The 23018-nt window shown below is 42.5% G+C and overlaps 1 protein-coding gene across 10 annotated transcripts in view; it reads right to left on the minus strand.

Moving 5' to 3' along the window:
- The window catches only part of LOC115130515 (collagen alpha-1(XXIII) chain-like), a 62228-nt gene that overhangs the window by 24618 nt on the left and 14592 nt on the right, over positions 1-23018 (minus strand). For 8 of the 10 annotated variants that reach the window (XM_029661736.2, XM_029661731.2, XM_029661738.2 and 5 more), the window contains exons 2-5: positions 9480-9506; positions 9365-9391; positions 6929-6955; positions 4488-4514 (exon numbers count right to left, since the gene is read on the minus strand). In XM_029661736.2, the coding sequence (XP_029517596.2) occupies positions 4488-4514; positions 6929-6955; positions 9365-9391; positions 9480-9494 (96 nt within the window). In that variant the 5' untranslated portion in view covers positions 9495-9506. The remainder of the gene's footprint in view (positions 1-4487; positions 4515-6928; positions 6956-9364; positions 9392-9479; positions 9507-23018) is intronic. The other 2 variants (XM_029661734.2, XM_029661735.2) reach the window with 1 other exon arrangement.

A 23018-nucleotide genomic window follows, 5' to 3' on the forward strand; every position in this document is an offset into this window, starting at 1 on the left:
TCACTCTATAATAATGCATCTCTTTAAACCCACAGAGGAGGTTGTGTTTGGAGTCCAACAGACAGTAACTACGATCATTTCCTCTCAAGCAGAACAGAACAGAGAGTCTGTCGGCAGATAACTCATATGGAGACCAGCAACTCTGTTTGAGTTCCCTCACAAAACAAAACAAATGGATGGGAGAGAGGGACGAGAGAGAGGGACGAGAGAGAGGGACGAGAGAGAGGGACGAGAGAGAGGGACGAGAGAGAGGGACGAGAGAGAGGGATAGAGAGAGTTGGTGGGCGAGGGGAAATAAAAGGCAGGGAGAGAGGGAGAGAGAGAGAGAGGGAGAGAGAGAGGGAGAGAGAGAGAGAGAGAGAGAGAGAGAGAGAGAGAGAGAGAAAAAGATAGAGAAAGCAAAAGACGAACAGAGACAAGAGGGAGAGAGATAAAGAGAGGGAGAGAGAGAGAAAAGATAGAGAAAGCAAAAGACGAACAGAGACAAGAGGGAGAGAGAGAACGAGAGAGAGATATGCCAGTCTGGTCATGAGTTTTCTGTTAGTGGGCTGCGGCGATCGTTGGACAGCTGAGGTTTCCGACACCACAGCCTCTCTTTCCCCCCTCTCTTCTGTCTCGTTCACTCACTCATTCCTACCGTGAAGACCACATTTGATCATCTCTTATAGCACAGAGTCTGACTATAGAGTGAAAGGGTGTCACACACACATCTCCCCTACACCTCATGCACACTGTACAACCTGGGTTCCTTCTGACCACATGGCTCAGTGTGTGTGTGTGTGTGTGTGTGTGTGTGTGTGTGTGTGTGTGTGTGTGTGTGTGTGTGTGTGTGTGTGTGTGTGTGTGGAAAACTCTAGATCCTACTCTTCCAACATCAGGCTGACAGTAAGACAAAAAAATTGTCTAGCTTCTAAGCTCCTATCCACCATGCTCTCTATCTCACCCACACTGAGGGAAAGAGAGAGGACAGCTTGGGTTGAGATAAAACCCCACCATGGCATGTCTTTCATCGCAGTCTGAAGATGAACCTAAATACACAGTTGCTTCCTGTTGGGACGCAACAGTCAAGAGTCTTGTCTTAAAGATGGAGAGCCTCTTGAGCTAGAATGTTTGTCGACCTTCCTCAAAGGTGCTTTGAACAGCCTCGAGTAAAATCATCGTGATATCTTTCTGTTGTAGAGTGGTGGCTGTTTTTGATTTTGTTATTTAGTATATTTTAATGTCTCTGCCATCCTGGGTTGTTGAGTATCGTTTAATGTCTCTGCCATTCGTTTAATGTCTCTGCCAACACTGGCAGTGTTGGCCACTTCAGCAGATCCGTAGAGCTCTGTTCAAAGTGACTTAGTCATCCGTGCATAGCTATATACATATAGGTGGCCCCAGCAGGAATCAAACCCACAACCTTTGACGTTGCAAGTGCCATGCTCTACCTACTGAGCCACACAGGACCACATTGGTTGTGTGTGCTCCTACTGTCTACATCAATATATTATCAAGTCCTGTTAACACAGACGACACATCCAAATAGTTGATATGTATACCCCAAAACTCTCATTCAGCAGCATATACTGACTGAGAGTCCCATCCCGCTAATTGGCTGACACTTGTCACCTAATCTATCAACACCCAATCAACGAGCAACGTGCCAAGCTGCAAATACCGTAGCAGGCTGCGAGCTGCTTTGTTTTGGAAAAACGTGTGCTTCTCAAGCAATCCTTTGTGGCTCTAAAGTTACCCAGGCAGATCGCATCTACAGGCGCCGCATCCAAGTACACTGTTTATCCCTTGGCGCAATAGCTGACGCATAATGCCAAAGGGATTCATTACCACACAGAAAATGACCGCAAGAACGAGCAGGAATGGCTGGTAGGCTGGGAAACCAAAGGGACTTATGGCTAGATAAAAGTCAGGAATTTCATCAATGTTGCCGACCGCGCCGTAAATACCACTGGGTTTGTCCTTCGTTGACATGTAATAGCAATAGCTCGCAATACCTCACAAACACCAGTGTGGTTCAGAATGAGATGTGAATGAGAGACAGTGGATGCATCCCAAATGACACCCTAGTTCCCATATATGTTCAAAAGTAGTGCACTATATAGGGAACAGGGTACCATTTGGGATGCAGCCTCTGACAGAGAGAGAGAGAGAGAGAGAGAGAGAGAGAGAGAGAGAGAAGAAGGGCTCTTACCGACAGTAGGTAGGAGACAACGTTTGCCTGTAATCTGTCACCTAACCCAGAGTAACCTCATTAAGCACAGTGATAAGATATACAGGACTGTAAAACTGTTCATCTAAGGCCTTGACTTCTTACAGAATCGTCCACACCAGATGTCCCCAGGGGAGCAGTTTTTGGACCTGCACTGAGTAAAGTAGGAGATAATTATATAGATGTTAAATACAGGGATGGATGATATCACATCATGAAAAGGCAACAATGACAGCATACTCCAGATGCAGAGAGAGAGATTACCCCCACAATGTAAAAAGAGATGGTTTGGAGGAGACCGGTCCCCTCGGGATGCTAGTTCTGGCTCGGAGTCCTAGTTTTGGGGTTTCCACGGTGACATATAAGTATTTCCACCATACTTAAATGGCTTCATTTCTTATATTTGACTGGAACAAGGGGAGGTTTTAAAACCTCATCAGAAGAGGAAGAGTGAGTTCTGGGTTCGGCCGTCATGCTAGCCACGTTGGGAAAACACGTACACACAAACGCAGAAATTCACGCACCCACACACACACACACACACACACACCGCCTCGCCTAAATGATCAGAGGAATTATACAGTGTGTTAACGGTGTGTGTAAAGACCGGTAATGTCTTTCTGTGCATATACATGTGTTAACAAGGCAGTGATGAACGATGAGAGCGGAGTGTTTTTCAGATGTTATAAATACTCCACAGAGCCAATTCCCCTCCACCCTCTCCCCGTCGCCTTTTTTCTCCATTTGGGATGGACCATTACCCTAATATGCAGGGAGAGGGATGACGGGAGGGAGGGAGGGGAGACAGATGGAGCCAGAGAACAAATGATAGAGTTTGGGACGTAAACAAGAGTTGGAGAACAGAGTTGGAGAACAGGAGTTAAGGTGCTTTATTCAAACAAGCACCCTCGTTGCTTGAATTTCCTCAGGTCAGGTGCATACATACAGTATACTGTACGTACAGTACATTTGGAAAGCATTCAGACCCCTTGACATTTCCACATTTTGTTACGTTACAGTCTTATCCTGTATATATATATATATATATATATATATACATATATCACATTTACACAAGTATTCAGAACCTTTACTCAGTACTTTGTTGAAGCAACTTTGGCAGCGATTACAGCCCCGTGTCTTCTTGGGTATGACGCTACAAGCTTGGCACACCTGTATTTGGGGAGTTTCTCCCATTCTTCTCTGTAGACCCTCTCAAGCTATGTCAGGTTTGATGGGGAGCGTCCCTGCACAGGTCTCTCCAGAGATGTTCGATCGAGTTCACGTCCGGGCTCCCATCAAGGATCTCTCTGTACTTTGCTCCCAGTCCCTGCCACTGAAAAACAGAATCTTGTTTTTCATGGTATGAGAGTCCATTTAGGTGCCTTTTGGCAAACTCCAAGCAGGTTGTCATGTGCCTTTTACTGAGGAGTGACTTCCGTCTGGCCACTCTACCATAAAGGCCTGATTGGTGGAGTGCTGCAGAGATTGTTGTCCTTCTGGAAGGTTCTCCCATCTCCACAGAGGAACTCTGTTGCTCTGTCAGAGTGATCATTGGGTTCTTGGTCACCCCCCTATCCAAGGACCTTCCCCCCCGATTGCTCAGTTTGGCCTGGCGGCCAGCTCTAGGAAGAGAGGTGGTTCCAAACTTGATGTTTCCAAACTTCTTCCATTTAAGAATGATGGAGGCCACTGTGTTCTTGGGAACCTTCAATGCTGCAGAAATGTTTTGGTACCCTTCTCAAGATCTGTGCCTCGACACAATCCTGTCCCGGAGCTCTACGGACAATTCCTTCGACCTCAAGGCTTGGTTTCTGCTCTGACATACACTGTCAACTGTGAGACCTTATGTAGACAGGTGTGTGCCTTTCCAAATCATGTCCAATTAGTTGAATTTACCACAAGTGGACTCCAATCAAGTTGCAGAAACATCTCAAGGGTGGTCAATGGACCTGAGCTCAATGTCGAGTCTCCTAGCAAAGGGTCTGAATATTTATGTAAATAAGGTAATTCTGTTTTTTATTTTTAATACATTTGCAAAAATGTCTAAAAACCTGTTTTCGCTTTGCCATTATGGGGTATTGTGTGTAGATTGCTGAGAAGAAAATACATTGTTTAATACCTTTTATAATAAGGCTATAACATAACAAAATGTGGAAAAAGTCAAGGGTCTGAATACTTTCTGAATGCTCTATGCATACCCTACATCGTTCAGTTCAACAGTCAGAGAGAGTGAGCGAGATAGGGGAAACAGGTTTAGAGAGGGAGAGAAACTTACCCTGGGCCCAATGTCTCCCTGGTCACCCTGTAGAGGACACACAAATGGAGAACAACCATCAACACAAAAAAAGACAATGGCTTGATTATCCCTGTGGGAAAATTTGGGTTGCTGCACTGTGCAGACATAAATACACATAATCAAATATAGACTTACTGACAATGCATGCAGGTAGAAAAGGTACAATTCATGAGAGGTCAATGATTAATCTGTACACTATATATCAGTACATTCTGTCAACTAAATTTCAACTGTAGGCCACCTTCCTACTGGTGGTTGGTTTAAAACATTCAGAAGCCTTAATGCTACTTAGACAGAGGATTGCTTGGCTCTATCCATTTTGTACCCTGGGGCCCTATAACGTCACCCCGAGGGGAGTAGCTCAAACTCCTGGTAAAGAGGATGTCTGGGGTCCAGCTGTACCTTGTGGGCCGTAGTGAGGGCTCTTTTGTCATAGATGACCTCCAGACCTGTCTGCCTGACACCCATCACCTTACTTGCAGAGCTAGGAGCAGGGCTCTCAAATACGTGATTTTCCCATATTATATATATTTCCTAAGAATAATACTGAGAAGTTGTGCAAATTTTGATAATGCACTTTTAGTGTAAGAGCTGTTTGAAAAGACCGCCTGAAATTGTAGTTTGTTTGGCTCGGTTGGATTTTTTTGAGCCATCTGGTGACATCTTAAAGTCAACAGACCAATAACAAAGAGAGTTTGCCCTCTTCGCTGCCAATAACGGCTAGTTCAGGTTACACACCCACCCCATTAGGCCCCTCAGACCACTTCCAGACAGTCCAAGCAACATTCTTGCTTGAGAAATTGCACTTAGCTAAGAAGCAATTCTTTCTTTTTGACCATTTTAATTTTAAACAATCACAGTAAGGTACTTAATTGTTACCCAGAAAGGATTTGATATTGAGATAAAAACGGTTACAATGCACCTTTAAGACACTTTCAACGAAGGACTTGTAAAACAGTGACAATAAAACATGATCACTGTAACGACCGTTGGTGGAAGAAGGTGAGGACCAAGATGCAGCGTGGTAAGTGTTCATCATTATTTTAATAAACTGAACACTAAATACAACAAGGAACAAAATAAACAACCGAAACAGCTCCGTCAGGTGCAAAACACACTAAACAGAAAATAACTACCCACAAACACCAGGTGGGAACAGGCTACCTAAGTATGGTTCTCAATCAGAGACAACGATAGACAGCTGCCTCTGATTGGGAACCATACCAGGCCAAACACAGAAATACAAAAACATAGAACAAAAACATAGAATGCCCACCCCAACTCACGCCCTGACCAAACTAAAATAGAGACATAAAAAAGGAACTAAGGTCAGGATGTGACAATCACCATTAAAAGAGGTTCGCTTTCTTCAAAACTAGAGCCTCAACGGTCCTTTCTTATAAATCTGTTCTGTGCATTTCCCCCGCTGTCGCGCGCGTGTGGTTAAATACAACACCCAAGAATGTACAGTCCTCCTCCACTACCTCGATGTCTTGTCCCTGAACAACAGTCATGGGGTGGGTGTTACGTTTATTTCTAAAGCCATTATTCATTTCGGCCACACACACTTCGGTCTACATATGGAACAGTTGACAGCAGTGAAACGACACAATTAGCGGTGATGCTACAGTAAGTAAACCAAAGCCACCATCTGCAAAGCCAATGAAATATGGATTCATTAATCATCTCCCACAATGGAAGCTGTTGAGAGGAGAGTGTTGCTGCTGCTCAGATGAGGGGGATTTGGGCTCTGTGTTCTCATAACAGGGCAATGGTGATTACAGAACGGCAGCCCATTTTCCGGAACCTTCGCATCATCCGTCATTCCAAATTGCTGTTCACTTTACCACACTTGTGTTGCTCCTGTGACCATGCTTAAACGCTTCACACACGCATATGACACACACACACACACGCGCGCGCTAGCATGTACAAACACACAAACACAGAGTCATCCATTGGTCCAATATAGTGCTATCCATTTCAAACATGTAGGGCTGGGCAAAGTGTGACAGTGTGTGAGTATCATTGAAAAAGAGGTGGATGGGATCTTAGCAGTATGCTACAGTACAGTGCTACAGGGCTGTGAACCGGTTCATGTCCTGACATGAGAGATCTCTGACTGCAGCTAATATATGAGCTCTGTACAGTACATGCAGGCCAGGTAATCTATGTGCTCTTGGATAGGAGACATGTGAGAATGTGTGTGCGGCGGGTGATTGAGAGCGTGTGTGGGTGTTTTGTGTAAAATACGGCTTGTTTGATAGAAGGTGTCTGAGAACGCGCGCGCGTGTGTGTGTGTCCATCTGTCAGTCAATGTGCACAATCCGTGCACAGGATGCAATTCCCAGTTGCACATCCTTCTGGATTCTGCACACAGTACAGCTGGGAGTGAGGTAAAGTTCTATATTTGAACATACCTTATCTCCCTTGAGTCCCACTGGTCCCTGGAGAAAAAACGAGAGATAACGAGAGAAAAATCAGTTGTTGCAAATCTGTGTTTGATGCTGTTCAACTGCGGGAAAAAAATGTATATCCCCACAGGATCTTTTTTTTAACCTTCTGCTTAATAAGAAGACTCTGGGGTGATCTAAACTCCAACAATAAGGCACATATCTCCCTGATTCACTATTAACAACCAGGGGATGGCATTCAATCAAACAGAATGTGATGATTTTGCTCCATATATCCATGTCACTCACAGAAATACACCTTGTCGAAAGTCATAGGGAGTTTAAAAGTTTTGTCTCTGAACGTGAGCCAGCGTAAAAACGACCTGAGCTCTTTTCGCAAACATTTAGCGACTTTCGCTAATGTTTGCCGACTGAGTAAAAAGCCTCCGGGAGTCCTGTTGAAGGGTTTCTGAGGTAATGAGAAATACAATTCAAAGCCCAAGACGTACATTCTTCCACCCCTCCCGCAGAGAATGACTTTTCCATGTAATGAGGTAGAACTGTGTTGTTCGGTATGGAGACTGGAGAGGAACCATTCGCTATTATCGCTAAGGGGTTGGCAGCCACAGCGCACTGAAGCTATGCTTTGTCTGAGCTAACGCTATTTTGACATGCTGTGTGTGTTAGGGATGACTTGACTGGTTGACTGGCTGAGTACTTATCGACAGTGGACTCATAGATGAGCTAATCCTCACTACGGGCCATCCTCTCGCCCACCTCTCAGGCACACTGATCTATCTGACCGCGCTATGACCACAAACCCACTGTGATCGACCATACTGGTGAGATCACAAACCCACCGTGATTGACCATACTGGAGAGCTGTAGGGGACATCTGCTAATAATGTCCTCCAGGCCGACAGGTTGAGCTGAGCTCAGTGTGTGTGTGCATGTGTGTGTGAAAAAGAGTCTTTCTGTGTTTCTCTCCTACACTGAGTAAGACAAGGAAAGGAAGTGAGTGGAGAAGGGCGGAAAAGTGTGAGATGAAAAGAGGGGGTAGAGCGTGGGTAAAAGAGGGTGTAGTGTGAAGGGAAAAGAGGGGGTAGAGTGAGGGGAAGGGGGTTGAGTGAAGGAAAAGGGGGATAGAGCGAGGGGAGAAGGGGGATATTGTTAGGTGAGACGGGGGTAGAGCGAGGGGGAAGGGGAGTTAGTGTGAAGGAAAAGTGCGAGGGGGGAAAAAGAGGGGATAGTGTGAGGGGAAAGAGACGGTAGCGCCAGGGGAAAAGAGGGAATAAGGGTGAGGGGTAATGCGATTCCCCACTTGTTGACAGGGAGAAGCTTAACTCCTGCTCTCTTCCATTTCCTTCAGGCCCAGAGAGACAGAGAGGAAGAGAGGGGAAGAGTTGGAGAAAAGGAGGGAGGGAAGATCAGGGCACCAAGCTGTCTGGACCTCCAACCTCTCACTCTTCTTCTTCTGTCTCGTTTTCTCTCTCTCTCTTGCCCTGGGCATCTTTTATCGTTCCTCTCTAACTCCGTATCCTCCATTTATCCTTTCTCTTTACCACCTCCCCCTCTCTTCTTCCACCTTTCTCTTCTTTCCCTCTTTCCACTCACATCCATCTCTCCTGTTACTCCTCCTCTACGGTGTGGTGTGCTGTGAGGTCGCCCATCAGTAAAAACACAGTAAGAAGGCCTGTGCCACACCTGGTTGACTTTAACGGCAGAGCTCTGATTGCTGTGAAAGCCCCTTTAAAGGACAACCCCAGCTTGACATCTTCTTTAGCAGGAAACAACTGATTAATGATGTTTGGAGAGTGCTATTCAAACCGCTCTCTGCAAGTGTTTCAGTGGATAAATGAGTCCTCTCTTCGTGGCCAAGGCTGAGCAAGGTGGCCGTAGTAATGACTTTTTAAAGAGCCTCTGTCGAAAGTCATAAACTCTCTCTCTCTCTCTCTTTTTCACCCTCTCTCCCGCTCTCCTAACCCATTCTTTTCGCCTCGGCTGTTCCCCCTATCCCCAATGTCCTTTCTCCCTGAGTGAGTGTGTGTGGGTAGGGCAGTGTGTTGGGGAAGTGTACCACCAGGGACTGGCTGATAGATGGGCCCCAGGGCTGGAGTGAATAGGGGTTTCAGTGCTCTGTCCTCAGGCAGAGCTGAGTCATGACTCCAATGAGGTCTGGAGAGGCTGGGACAACTTTTGGAAGGATTACATGATTGCTACTGATCGTAACCTCGCCAACTCACTATAGATGTATTTTCCAACTAGGACAATAAATAACGACTGATGACGTGCAGAAACGAGTCACCTGGCTTACAGATTCCAATAATCACCTACGTTCACAGACTTATTATATATCATATATATATTATATTATATATATTATATTATATCCCTGTAACTTTTACGTGTGTCCCACTCCCAACAACATGATAACCACTGCAGGAATGAGAGGAATGAGCGTACCTGACTTCCTTTAGGACCTGGGAGACCCTACGAAGAGGAGAGAGAGTCAAAGAGTTAAAATCAATAAAAGATTGCAGTAAAATTAGTTTCATTCAACTGTCAAATAGATACTCACTGGTTTGCCATCCATGCCGAGCGGGCCCTACGGAGAGATAGTGAGGGAAAGAGAGAACAAGAGAAAAAGAAAATGAAAAGAGACAGATTAACCCATGTGTTTTGAGCAGTGATTGCCCCAGAGATCCATTAGAGAACAGCCTATAAAGTGTGAGTGTGTGTGAGTCAATGAAGTATAAAATGAGTCAATGGCTGCTTGTAAATCTCACTGATGACTCCGAGGACACTGTTTCTGTTTACCAAACCAACAATGATGTCACCCCTCTAGTACAACATTCTCCCTGTGTGTCTGTCTCACACACACGCACGCACGCACGCACGCACGCACGCACGCACGCACGCACACACACACACACACACACACACACACACACACACACACACACAGAAAAATATCTGTAACAGAGTTGGGTAATGCAACTGACGTCATAAACAAATCGACATAAACAACAGTAAATAACAAAAGTGTTTCATGAACACAAAGTGTTTCACGAGTGAGCCAAAGATGGAGGAGGAAAGGAAAAGGACAAAAGGTGAGTGTTAAAACACATTATATATCCTGCCCCATTTGGTGTGTGTGTGTGTGTGTGTGTGTGTGTGAGGAGGGTGAGGGCTGCTTCTATGGACTGTGGGTGGACATGTCCCAGCTGTGTATAGCACGCCTCCGAACCATCCACCCACTCACACACAGGCACACACGCATGCAGGCACACACACACAAACAAATGTCCCGACTGCACCCAGCACGAAGCACCCACAGCATGTGTCCCAAAGTACATCACTTCATATAGTCTGCATTACTGCAGAGTGCATCACTTCATATAGTCTGCATTACTGCAGAGTGCATCACTTCATATAGTCTGCATTACTGCAGAGTGCATCACTTCATATAGTCTGCATTACTGCAGAGTACATCACTTCATATAGTCTGCATGTCTGCATTACTGCAGAGTACATCACTTCATATAGTCTGCATTACTGCAGAGTACATCACTTCATATAATCTGCATTACTGCAGAGTGCATCACTTCATATAGTCTGCATTACTGCAGAGTACATCACTTCATATAGTCTGCATTACTGCAGAGTGCATCACTTCATATAGTCTGCATTACTGCAGAGTGCATCACTTCATATAGTCTGCATTACTGCAGAGTACATCACTTCATATAGTCTGCATTACTGCAGAGTACATCACTTCATATAGTCTGCATTACTGCAGAGTGCATCACTTCATATAGTCTGCATTACTGCAGAGTGCATCACTTCATATAGTCTGCATTACTGCAGAGTACATCACTTCATATAGTCTGCATTACTGCAGAGTGCATCACTTCATATAGTCTGCATTACTGCAGAGTGCATCACTTCAAGCTCTGGCCTGTGTAATGTATATAAACAGAGTGAGGTAAAAGTTATGGCTGTCTTCAGCCGATGTCCACTCTCAAAGAGGTGCTGAAATAGGAGGCAGACCTGGGCCATGTTTAGCTGCCAAACGTTGTTGAACAGCTCTGTCCCCTGACCTGTGAAGACTTACAGTGGGAAGAATAATAAATGTTGTCATCATCTCTCTGTTTTTCCAGCCCCTAGAGTACCTTGCACAGAAGCTTCTCGAAGCGAAACCCTACGACTGTGTCTGCCTTCACGCTTTGATGGATGGTGGGAGGACAGGAGGATAGGAGGGTGCAGAGGGAGAAAAAGTTGTATTTTTGAAAAGAGGACTATATGAGTCATTTTTACTGTTCATGTTCTCGCTTTGGTCTCATAATGAGATGGCATGGTCGAAGATAAGCTATGAATGTCTTCCTGGAAAACACAGGGGTTTTTGAAGACCTATAATGTCTCCGTGATTAGGCCCTTGTGGTTTAATTAGTGTTAAGGACATTTTCGTTTTTGCGCTTTTCTAGTGACGTTTCCTGTGTTCATTCAAGTGACTGACTGAATATATCCTCACTATCAGTATCTTCAATTTGGCAGTACGCCCAGGCCCTTGTTTTGAGAAAAAAAAGATTTATCAGTTTCAAGGTCTCAGAAGAAGCTTGTGAGGTATTGGTCTGTCACATGCATGACCCAGTACTGGTCGGTCACAAGAATGAAGCAAACATTAATGATGAATTAATTATGAATAAGCTAAATCATGCAAATATGCAGTATATAAGAGAACTAACGGGACTTCCCCGTGAGAGCTCCTGATCGACATGTGTACATGGTGAATTGAGTTGGTTGGAACCTCTCCAGTGTGCTGATAATAAACAATGAATAATTTAAGATTGACTTCGGGTGTCCATGCGTAAAAATTTCCACAACAATTGGTTGTCAACGAACAGGATGATTGATTCTGCCTGCGGCGCATTCCAGTGGGGTCTGTGAGAAAAAAAAATCATTTTATAATGCGTGAGGGAAATTCCCATCTGACCAAAAGACAATGAGACCCGCTAAGACCAGACCCTTACTGTGAGCTGCCCAGGAGGAGACATTATCCGCGAACAATTGACGGCAACTGATTTCAGTAAGTCAATTTAAATGAATCTGTATATAAAAATACAAATAAATGCGAGTAACGCATAAGAAGGTACCCATGTTCTTATAGAGTGAAGGCTATTATGAGAAGACTGGAGCGAGGGTGTAATGGTAACATTCTGCAGCCACTACAAATAACACAAGGTGTTTTGAATACGGGGTGTTATTTACAGTGGGGTAAAAAAGTATTTAGTCAGCCACCAATTGTGCAAGTTCTCCCACTTAATAAAATGAGAGAGGCCTGTAATTTTCATCATAGGTACACTTCAACTATGACAGACAAAATGAGGGAAAAAAATCCAGAAAATCACATTGTAGGATTTTTATGAATTTATTTGCAAATTATGGTGGAAAACAAGTATTTAGTCAATAACAAAAGTTTATCTCAATACTTTGTTATATACCCTTTGCTGGCAATGACAGAGGTCAAACATTTTCTGTAAGTCTTCACAAGGTTTTCACACACTGTTTCTGGTATTTTGGCCCATTCCTCCATGCAGATCTCCTCTAGAGCAGTGATGTTTTGGGGCTGTTGCTGGGCAACACGGACTTTCAACTCCCTCCAAAGATTTTCTATGGGGTTGAGATCTGGAGACTGGCTAGGCCACTCCAGGACCATGAAATGCTTCTTACGAAGCCACTCCTTCGTTGCCCGGGCGGTGTGTTTGGGATCATTGTTATGCTGAAAGACCCAGCCACGTTTCATCTTCAATGCCCTTGCTGATGGAAGGAGGTTTTCACTCAAAATCTCACGATACATGGGGCCCCATTCATTCTTTCCTTTACACGGATCAGTCGTCCTGGTCCCTTTGCAGAAAAACAGCCTCAAAGCATGATGTTTCCACCCCCATGCTTCACAGTAGGTATGGTGTTCTTTGGATGCAACTCAGCATTCTTTGTCCTCCAAACAGGACGAGTTGAGTTTTTACCAAAAAGTTATATTTTGGTTTCATCTGACCATATGACATTCTCCCAATCTTCTTCTGGATCATCCAAATGCTCTCTAGCAAACTTCAGACGGGCCTGGACATGTACTGGCTTAAGCAGGGGGACACGTCTGGCACTGCAGGATTTGAGTCCCTGGCGGCATAGTGTGTTACTGATGGTAGGCTTTGTTACTTTGGTCCCAGCTCTCTGCAGATCATTCACTAGGTCCCCCCGTGTGGTTCTGGGATTTTGACTCACCGTTCTTGTGATCATTTTGACCCCACGGGGTGAGATCTTACGTGGAGCCCCAGATCGAGGGAGATTATCAGTATGTCTTCCATTTCCTAATAATTGCTCCCACAGTTGATTTCTTCAAACCAAGCTGCTTACCTATTGCAGATTCAGTCTTCCCAGCCTGGTGCAGGTCTACAATTTTGTTTCTGGTGTCCTTTGACAGCTCTTTGGTCTTGGCCATAGTGGAGTTTGGAGTGTGACTGTTTGAGGTTGTGGACAGGTGTCTTTTATACTGATAACAAGTTCAAACAGGTGCCATTAATACAGGTAACAAGTGGAGGACAGAGGAGCCTCTTAAATAAGAAGTTACAGGTCTGTGAGAGCCAGAAATCTTGCTTGTTTGTAGGTGACCAAATACTTATTTTCCTCCATAATTTGCAAATAAATTAATTAAAAATCCTACAATGTGATTTTCTGGATTTTTTTTCTCATTTTGTCTGTCATAGTTGAAGTGTACCTATGATGAAAATTACAGGCCTCTCTCATCTTTTTAAGTAGGAGAACTTGCACAATTGGTGGTTGACTAAATACTTTTTTGCCCCACTGTATATGTATAGGAAGTATACAAGAGAACCATTGAAGATACAGATGGTGCATAGCAAGTAATGACAAGTGAATCGTAGAAGATGCACATGGGGTAATAGAGGAGAATACCGAGTGTGTTTGAGAATAGTACTAACTTAATGTGGATGTGAAAGTTGTGTGATTGTAAGATATGACATTGATTTAAATTTGGATAATAAATGTATTTAAATTATTACTATTAAGATTGAAATATGGATAGTAAGCTGGTTGAAATTTGGATAATAAGATAGAAATGCAGCTTTTAATTACTGAGTGACTGAGATCTGTCAGGGGACTAGCTCCAGTGTCAAAGAGGATTACTGAGTCTGTGAAAAAAACAGTTATGTGTGAGCTGAGTTTTTCGGAAAGTATTTAGACCATTTGACTTTTTCCACATTTTGCTACATTACAGTCTTATTCTAAAATTGATTAAATAGTATTTCCCCTTCATCAATCAAACACACAATACCCCATAAAGATGCAGGAAAAACAGGTTTAAAAAAATGTTTGCTAATTTATTAAAAATAAAACCTAAAATATGACATTTACATAAGTATTCAGACCCTTTACTCAGTCCTTTGTTGAAGCACCTTTGACAGTGATTACAGCCTTGAGTCTTCTTGGGTATGCCACTACAAGCTTGGCACACCTGTATTTGGGGAGTTTCTCCCATTCTTCTCTGTAGATCCTCTCTAGCTTTGTCAGGTTGGATGGGGAGCGTTGCTGCACAGCTATTTTCTGGGCTCTGTCTGGGCCACTCAATGGCATTTAGAGACTTGTCCCGAAGCCACCCCTGCATTGTCTTGCCTGTGTGCCTTGGGTCATTGTTCTGTTGGAAGGTGAACCTTCGCCTCAGTCTGAGGTCCTGAGTGCTCTGGAGCAGATTTTCACCACACAGCTCTACTTTGCTCCTTTCATCTTTACCCCAATCCTGACTAGTCTCCCAGTCCCTGCCACTGAAAAACATCCCCACAGCATGATGCTGCCACCACCATAGGGATGCTGCCAGGTTTCCTCGAGACGTGACGCTTGGCATTCAGGCCGAAGAGTTCCATTTGGTTTCATCAGACCAGAGAATCTTGTTTCTCATGGTTTGAGAGTCTTTAGGTGCCTTTTGGCAAACTCCAAGCGGGCTGTCATTTGCCTTTTACTGAGGAGTGGCTTCCATCAGGCTACTCCACCATAAAGGCCTGATTGGTGCAGTGCTGCAGAGATGGTGATCCTTCTGGAAGGTTCTCCCATCTCCACAGAGGAACTCTGTTGCTCTTTCAGAGTGACCATTGGGTTCTTGGTCAACTCCCTGACCAAGGCCCTTCTCCCCCGATTGCTCAGTTTGTCTGGGAGGCCAGCTCTGTCTGGGATGAGTCTTGGTGGTTCCAAACTTCTCTCATTTAACCTTTTCATACCTGAGTTCCAAATATCGCCCCAGCATGGTTAGTTTTATGCGCCTGATGTCAAAATGCGCTCACTGTTCCAAAATGTGATTATTATGCAACAGGACAGTTAACACGCGCTGCTATGTTTCATAGGTTTATTTTCTAACAAGTTGTATTTTCTAACAACAGTTTGAATTGAGGTGTGTTCCACCTCCTCATTAATTCACAAAGAAGTAGCCCGTTTCAGCGTTGCGGACAATTTATGTTTAAGGCTTTACTGAGCCTTCTCCCTGAAGTGTGTGGAGAGCCCATACACTTCAACAATGTTTGCGCAGATCAAGTATGCAGACATTTGCGCAGTCTTGCACTAATTGGAAAATGTTGTGCCTGGCACTCTCATTGCCTTCCTTATTGTTTTCCTTACAAATAATAACTTTGGAGATGTGTATATTCCTATCAAAGTAAGTTCTTTATTTTCTGTATATCGTGTTGTCGTTTCTACTGTAGGCACATACAGTATGTTTATAATTATGTATGTATGTATGTATGTTTGTATGGAGCATAATGTATTTACAGTTTTATTCACATGTTTTCAAGTACTGGTGACAAATAATACATTTCAATTATTGCATAGATTATGATAGACACCTATGATGTATATAAAATACTTTTTGAAGGTTATACTGATTATAATGAGCTAATGCTAAGCTATTTGCCAGCTATGTGTGGCGCCATGTTTGTTGACATTATTAAATGCATTCTGGGTGTCACGTAAACATCTGTCAGACCAAAGATGTTATAATGAGGTGAAGGAATGGTTCACTCATCTTTCAGGTAAACGGCCGGAAGTGAATGAAGGGAAGTGAATGATCATAGACAACACACCCCCTTCAACATGCATACTATATACAGACCAAACTCATATTGTCTCCTCTTATTATCTTCGGCTGATGCGAAAAAACAAACATGGCGGCACGCACAAACTACCCATCGTCGGATTACTTTAGATTTCTAGAAAGTGTTTTACCAAATTATTTAGATCAATGGTGAGCTCATCCGTGATGTAATGAATTATAAATAGTAATTGTTATTAGCTAATTTATATTGTAGTTTCTGTCAGCCGAGAAATATACAAATATGACCGCTTGTGTTACGTCAATCTTACCTCAGTTAGCGCTAGGACAAATGTAGCCTACATTTTCCGGTTTGGACTGTGTAAGGACTGTGTAAGGACTGTGTTTGTGCAAAATGTTTCTGTGAAAAAAAAGTGTGGCCAGCTCAAATGCTGATTGTTGAGTCAATCAAAACTGGACGTTATAAATAAGCGTTCTAATCACACCGGTTTGAGAGTACGCTGCAGGGACCACTGTAGAATGATCACATCCATTTGTTGGTACGTGTGAAAAAGTTAAGAATTTCGAGCCTCATAGCAAAGGGTCTGGATACTTATGTAAAGAAGTTATTTTTAATTTATTTTTCATTTTTAGTGTAATAATGTTTTAAATCTGTTTTTGCTTTGTCATTATGTGCTATTGTGTGTAGATTTGAGAAAAAAAAGTATATTTAATCCATTTTAAAATAAGGCTGTAATGTAACAAAATGTGGAAAAAGTCAAGGGGTCTGAATACACACCGAAGGCTCTGTATAACGTTATCTAGGGGTTCTGTACACCACCGCCCATCGATCTACACATAGTGAGCACTGACAGGAGAAACCATTGAAAAGTAACAGCTGAGATGGGTAAGGGCTGTAACAATGTTCATTGATGCCCCCGGACACTGAGATTTTCTCGAGAGAGAGAGGGCAACAGCTGAGATGGGTAAGGGCTGAACAATGTTCATTGATGCCCCCGGGCACTGAGATTTTCTCGAGAGAGAGAGAGAGAGGGCAACAGTTGAGATGGGTAAGGGCTGAACAATGTTCATTGATGCCCCCGGGCACTGAGATTTTCTCGAGAGAGAGAGAGAGAGGGCAACAGTTGAGATGGGTAAGGGCTGAACAATGTTCATTGATGCCCCCGGGCACTGAGATTTTCTCGAGAGAGAGAGAGAGAGGGCAACAGTTGAGATGGGTAAGGGCTGAACAATGTTCATTGATGCCCCCGGGCACTGAGATTTTCTCGAGAGAGAGGGCAACAGTTGAGATGGGTAAGGGCTGAACAATGTTCATTGATGCCCCCGGGCACTGAGATTTTCTCGAGAGAGAGGGCAACAGTTGAGATGGGTAAGGGCTGAACAATGTTCATTGATGCCCCCGGGCACTGAGATTTTCTCGAGAGAGAGAGAGAGAGGGCAACAGTTGAGATGGGTAAGGGCTGAACAATGTTCATTGATGCCCCCGGGCACTGAGATTTTCTCTCTCTCGAGAGGGCAACAGTTGAGATGGGTAAGGGCTGAACAATGTTCATTGATGCCCCCGGGCACTGAGATTTCCTTGACAACATGCACCCCCGGGCTACTGCGTTGTGATCGTTGCTGCAATGTGGACGTGAATCAATAAAGTTTTATAAGATTTATAGCGATTCTGTATGGAGATTTGAAAGAAGAGAATATTGTCCCCGAATATGCTGTTAAATAGAACACGAGTGAATATGTAAATCCCTGTATGAAAAGAACACTGGTGTAGAGGAGGAATTTGTGATGTAACACAAATGTATAATGGGTTACTAGGGATAAAGATGAAGGAACAATGGAAAATAATAATAATAATAATAATAATAATTTATTATTACAATTTATTTGACTCCCGATGGAGTTTTTGTTGATATCCCAACTGATGACATTCTCAAACCAATTTGAGAGTAGGCAAAATGGAAACTGTCTGTGCCAGACTTATTATGGACAGAGCACGCCATCTACAGGGGACTGATAGACTGTGCCAACCCAGTTAATACATATTGATCCCTCCAAAGCATTACATATGAATCTTAAAATAATAGACATTTAATAAATATTGAAGCAGTAAATGAATATTCAACAGAGATTGGTAATAAAAATATATAGTAACTTTTTGAAGGTACTAAAATGAAAATAATGCCTTCTAATATGGAGAGAGTTATCATGTTTGTTTTGTTTTGTTTTAAACCTTGTAATGGGGAAAAGCAGAACATTGTTTGAGAGTTATCCGGGTGTATTAGCAGTAGTGATTGAGGTGTTCCTATTGGAAAGGGAGTCCTAGTTGAAAGAAACAGATATGGAGACTTGTGAAAGTAACAGAGTATATAGAAATGAGCTTTCAGATAGCATTCTAATCATGCAATGTCTTAGAAATTTGAAGAAGTAAATGTTTCAATACAAGGTCACATGACAGATAGAGGGATTGAGCCTTGGGACTAATATTAAATTAGAGGCTGCCATCTGGTGTTTGGGTTAGAGATAAGGTTCCTGTGGAACATTAGATAGCCGCCAGTACAAACTTTACTCAAACTGGCTGTAAGGGACACAGTGTGGGTAAAGGACACAATGAGGAAATTTGGGACAGAGGTATGAATAATTGAATAAAACATGTTTTTGACAATGTATTACTCAATTCTATAGTTTGGGTGGCACCAGTTATTTATTAAGCAAGAACGTAATGTCATCTAAAACAATCATCTTTTTCCGTTAAGTGAACTGTGTCCAGAATGAAGTAGATCCAAGTAAATGTTTTGAGTACCGAATGTTGAGCTGATAAGCCAGCACCAACTTTTTGAAGGTCCTAGTAGGTTTGTTAACCTGTTGCTTCTACCCTCTACTTTTTTGAACATTCTGTTAAAAATCGCGCAACATTTCAGCGCCCTGCTACTCATGCCAGGAATATAGTATATGCATTTGCTTAGTCTGTGTGGATAGAAAACACTCAGACGTTTATAAAACTGGTTAAATCACTGCTGTGGTTTTACCAGAACGGCATTTACATCGAAAAGCACAGGAAAAACTGATCACTGAAAATGGGAAAATATATCCATGCGCTACTTGAACCCATTGATAAAGGTGAACCACAATTAATTGACTGAGGTTGCAGTACCTACAGCTTCCACACGGTGTCTAGAGTCTTGTCATTTCCCTTCGAGTTTTTTCTTGGTCAAACACATGCAGGACACCGTATCTCCTCCGGTCTAGGACCGGATATTTTCGTTGAGTTTCTAGCCGGACATTTTTCCAGACGGACAGCTAATGATCTTTACATCGCCTCCTGATGAATTTTATCGCTTATTAACGTTTACTAATACCTAAAGTTGCATTACAAATGTATTTCGAAATGTTTTGTGAAAGTTTATCGTCGACTTTTTGAATTTTAAAAAATGACGTTACGTTTTGAAACAATGTTTTTTTCGTTTATCACACAGTCTACATATAACGATATCTAGGCTTTATATGGACCGATTTAATCGAAATAAAGACCCAAATAGTGTTTATGGGACATCTAGGAGTGCCAACAAAGAAGATGGTGAAAGGTAATGAATGTTTTCTATTTTATTGTGCGGTTTGTGTAACGCCGAAATGCTAATTATTTTGTTTACGTCCCCTGTGGGTCTTTTGGGGTGTTACATGCTATCAGATAATAGCTTCTCATGCTTTCGCCGAAAAGCATTTTAAAAATCTGACTTGTTGCCTGGATTCACAACGAGTGTAGCTTTAATTCGATACCCTGCATGTGTATTTTAATGAACGTTTGAGTTTTAACTAATACTATTAGCATTTAGCGTAGCACATTTGCATTTCCAGAGCTCTAGTTGGGACGCAAGCGTCCCGAGTAGAGGGAAGAGGTTAAAACCTGTTGCGACTCTAGGGGCAGTATTTACATTTTTGTAAAAAAAACGTTCCCGTTTTAAACGGGATATTTTGTCAGGACAAGATGCTAGAATATGCATATAATTGACAGCTTTGGATAGAAATCACTCTAACGTTTCCAAAACTGTAAAGATATTGTCTGTGAGTATAACAGAACTGATGTTGCAGGCGAAAGCCTGAGAAAAATCCAATCCGGAAGTGCCCCATATTTTGAAAGCGCTGTGTTCCAATGAGTCCCTATTGAGCTGTGAATGTGCTATCAACCAGCTTACGCTTTCTACGTATTCCCCAAGGTGTCTACAGCATTGTGACGTAGTTTTACGCATTTATAATGAAGAATAGCCGTAGGCGGCTACATTGCGTAAGTGGTCACCTGATGGCTCCCAGGGTGACTCTTGCGTAAAATACAGAGGTAGCCATTACTCCAATCGGTCCTACTGAAAAACGAATTGTCCCGACTGATATATTATCGAATAGATATTTGAAAAACACCTTGAGGATTGATTATAAACAACGTTTGCCATGTTTCTGTCGATATTATAGAGCTAATTTGGAATATTTTTCGCCGTTTTCATGACCGCAATTTCCGGGCGATTTCTCAGCCAAATGTGAAGAACAAATGGAGCTATTTCACCTACAAAAATAATATTTTGGGAAAAAATGAACTTTGGCTATCTACCTGGGAGTCTCGTGAGTGAAAACATCCGAAGTTCATCAAAGGTAAACGATTTAATTTGATTGCTTTTCTGATTTGTGACAAGGTTGCCTGCTGCTAGCAAGGCATAATGCTATGCTAGGCTATCAATAAACTTACACAAATGCTTGTCTAGCTTTGGCTGTAAAGCATCTTTTGAAAATCTGAGATGACAGGGTGATTATCAAAAGGCTAAGCTGTGTCTCAGTATATTTCATTTGTGATTTTCATGAATAGGAATATTTTCTAGGGATACTTATGTCCGTTCCGTTATGCTAATTAGTGTCAGGCGATGATTTACGCTCCCGCATGCGGGATGGGGAGTCAGTAGAGGTATAAACAACAGGTTTCACATTTTGACTAGTTTATGTCCCAAGGACAGTTTGTACAGAGTTGTATTTCAATGCAACAGGTCAAACTGACAAGGATTACAAGAGAGGGGCTCTGGGATTGTTTACTTTAGAAGGTGCCTATTCAGCTTGATGGGACACTGTATCTTCTAATGTGTCTGATGTATAATTCTATATATAAGCAAAGTTTTTTTTTACACGCTTATCAATAATTCTGTATCTCTCCCTTTGAAAGGCTTCCTATGTCAAGTGCCTTGGGACAGCAGTTAAAGTTATCCGGATCCAGCTGTTAACCTGTTGCTTCTACTCGGGACGCTTGCGTCCCATCTAGAGCTCTGGAAATGCAAATGCGCTACGCTAAATGCTAATAGTATTAGTTAAAACTCAAAAGTTCATTAAAATACACATGCAGGGTATCGAATTAAAGCTACACTCGTTGTGAATCCAGGCAACAAGTCAGATTTTTAAAATGCTTTTCGGCGAAAGCATGAGAAGCTATTATCTGATAGCATGTAACACCCAAAAAGACCCACAGGGGACGTAAACAAAATAATTAGCATTTCGGCGTTACACAAACCGCACAATAAAATAGAAAACATTCATTACCTTTCACCATCTTCTTTGTTGGCACTCCTAGATGTCCCATAAACACTATTTGGGTCTTTAGTTCGATTAAATCGGTCCATATAAAGCCTAGATATCGTTATATGTAGACTGTGTGATAAACGAAAAAAACATTGTTTCAAAACGTAACGTCATTTTTTTAAATTCAAAAAGTCGACGATAAACTTTCACAAAACACTTCGAAATACGTTTGTAATGCAACTTTAGGTATTAGTAAACATTAATAAGCGATAAAATTCATCAGGAGGCGATGTAAAGATCATTAGCTGTCCGTCTGGAAAAATGTCCGGCTAGAAACTCAACGAAAATATCCGGTCCTAGACCATAGGAGATACGGTGCCCTGCATGTGTTTGACCAAGAAAAAACTCGAAGGGAAATGACAAGACTCTAGACACCGTGTGGAAGCTGTAGGTACTGCAACCTCAGTCAATTAATTGTGGTTCACCTTTATCAATGGGTTCAAGTAGCGCATGGATATATTTTCCCATTTTCAGTGATCAGTTTTTCCTGTGCTTTTCGATGTAAATGCCGTTCTGGTAAAGCCACAGCAGTGATTTAACCAGTTTTATAAACGTCTGAGTGTTTTCTATCCACACAGACTAAGCAAATGCATATACTATATTCCTGGCATGAGTAGCAGGGCGCTGAAATGTTGCGCGATTTTTAACAGAATGTTCAAAAAAGTAGAGGGTCGACTTAAGAGGTTAAGGGAGCTCGCAAATTAAGTACGGCCTGGCCATTTTGTTTGTTTTTACCCTACGATTTTTACTACGCACAGGCCAGCACCCACACACAACCCACCTGTTAATGAATACGTGTTAGTGAATAATACTGATTTATTGTGTGGAGTCTTTTTATTTTTTACAGGTTAGAACGGATGCTGTACACAAATGATATTTTCTGAAGTTTCCATTGTCAGAGTTTTGTTTGCACACAAGTACATTCTCCTAATTATGATTTAGAAAGACAAGGCTTCTAGAGACAGAGCTATGCCCCTACATTGTGAGGAGAGCCACTAGATTGTAGCTTGGGCTAACCTTGCCCCAATATGCATGTGCCCTGGACCAAATTTGGGAGATCTCTAGAGACGTGGCTCTGCAAAACAGACTATCTTTTGGCAATCATTGGCCATGAATGTTTTACTTTTGTCCCAGATCACTCTTCTAATATGACTGATCTCACCGAACACATTGCCACTGTTGCTAAGAATAATTCCCCACAACCAGAGGGGACGCCTGCAACTTGGTTGGAAAATTTTGTTATTTAACATGCTGTGTATGTGTGTGTATTTTTGATAAATTCACTTCCGTTAATAGAAGTATAACCTTTACTATGATGATAGTATTACCATACTAATTTGATTGTATAACCCAGAATGACCCAGAATGAAGGGTTTGAAAATATGAAGTGTCTGGTTT

The sequence above is a fragment of the Oncorhynchus nerka genome, linkage group LG6, assembly GCF_034236695.1.
Source record: "Oncorhynchus nerka isolate Pitt River linkage group LG6, Oner_Uvic_2.0, whole genome shotgun sequence".
NCBI classification, from domain to species: domain Eukaryota; kingdom Metazoa; phylum Chordata; class Actinopteri; order Salmoniformes; family Salmonidae; genus Oncorhynchus; species Oncorhynchus nerka.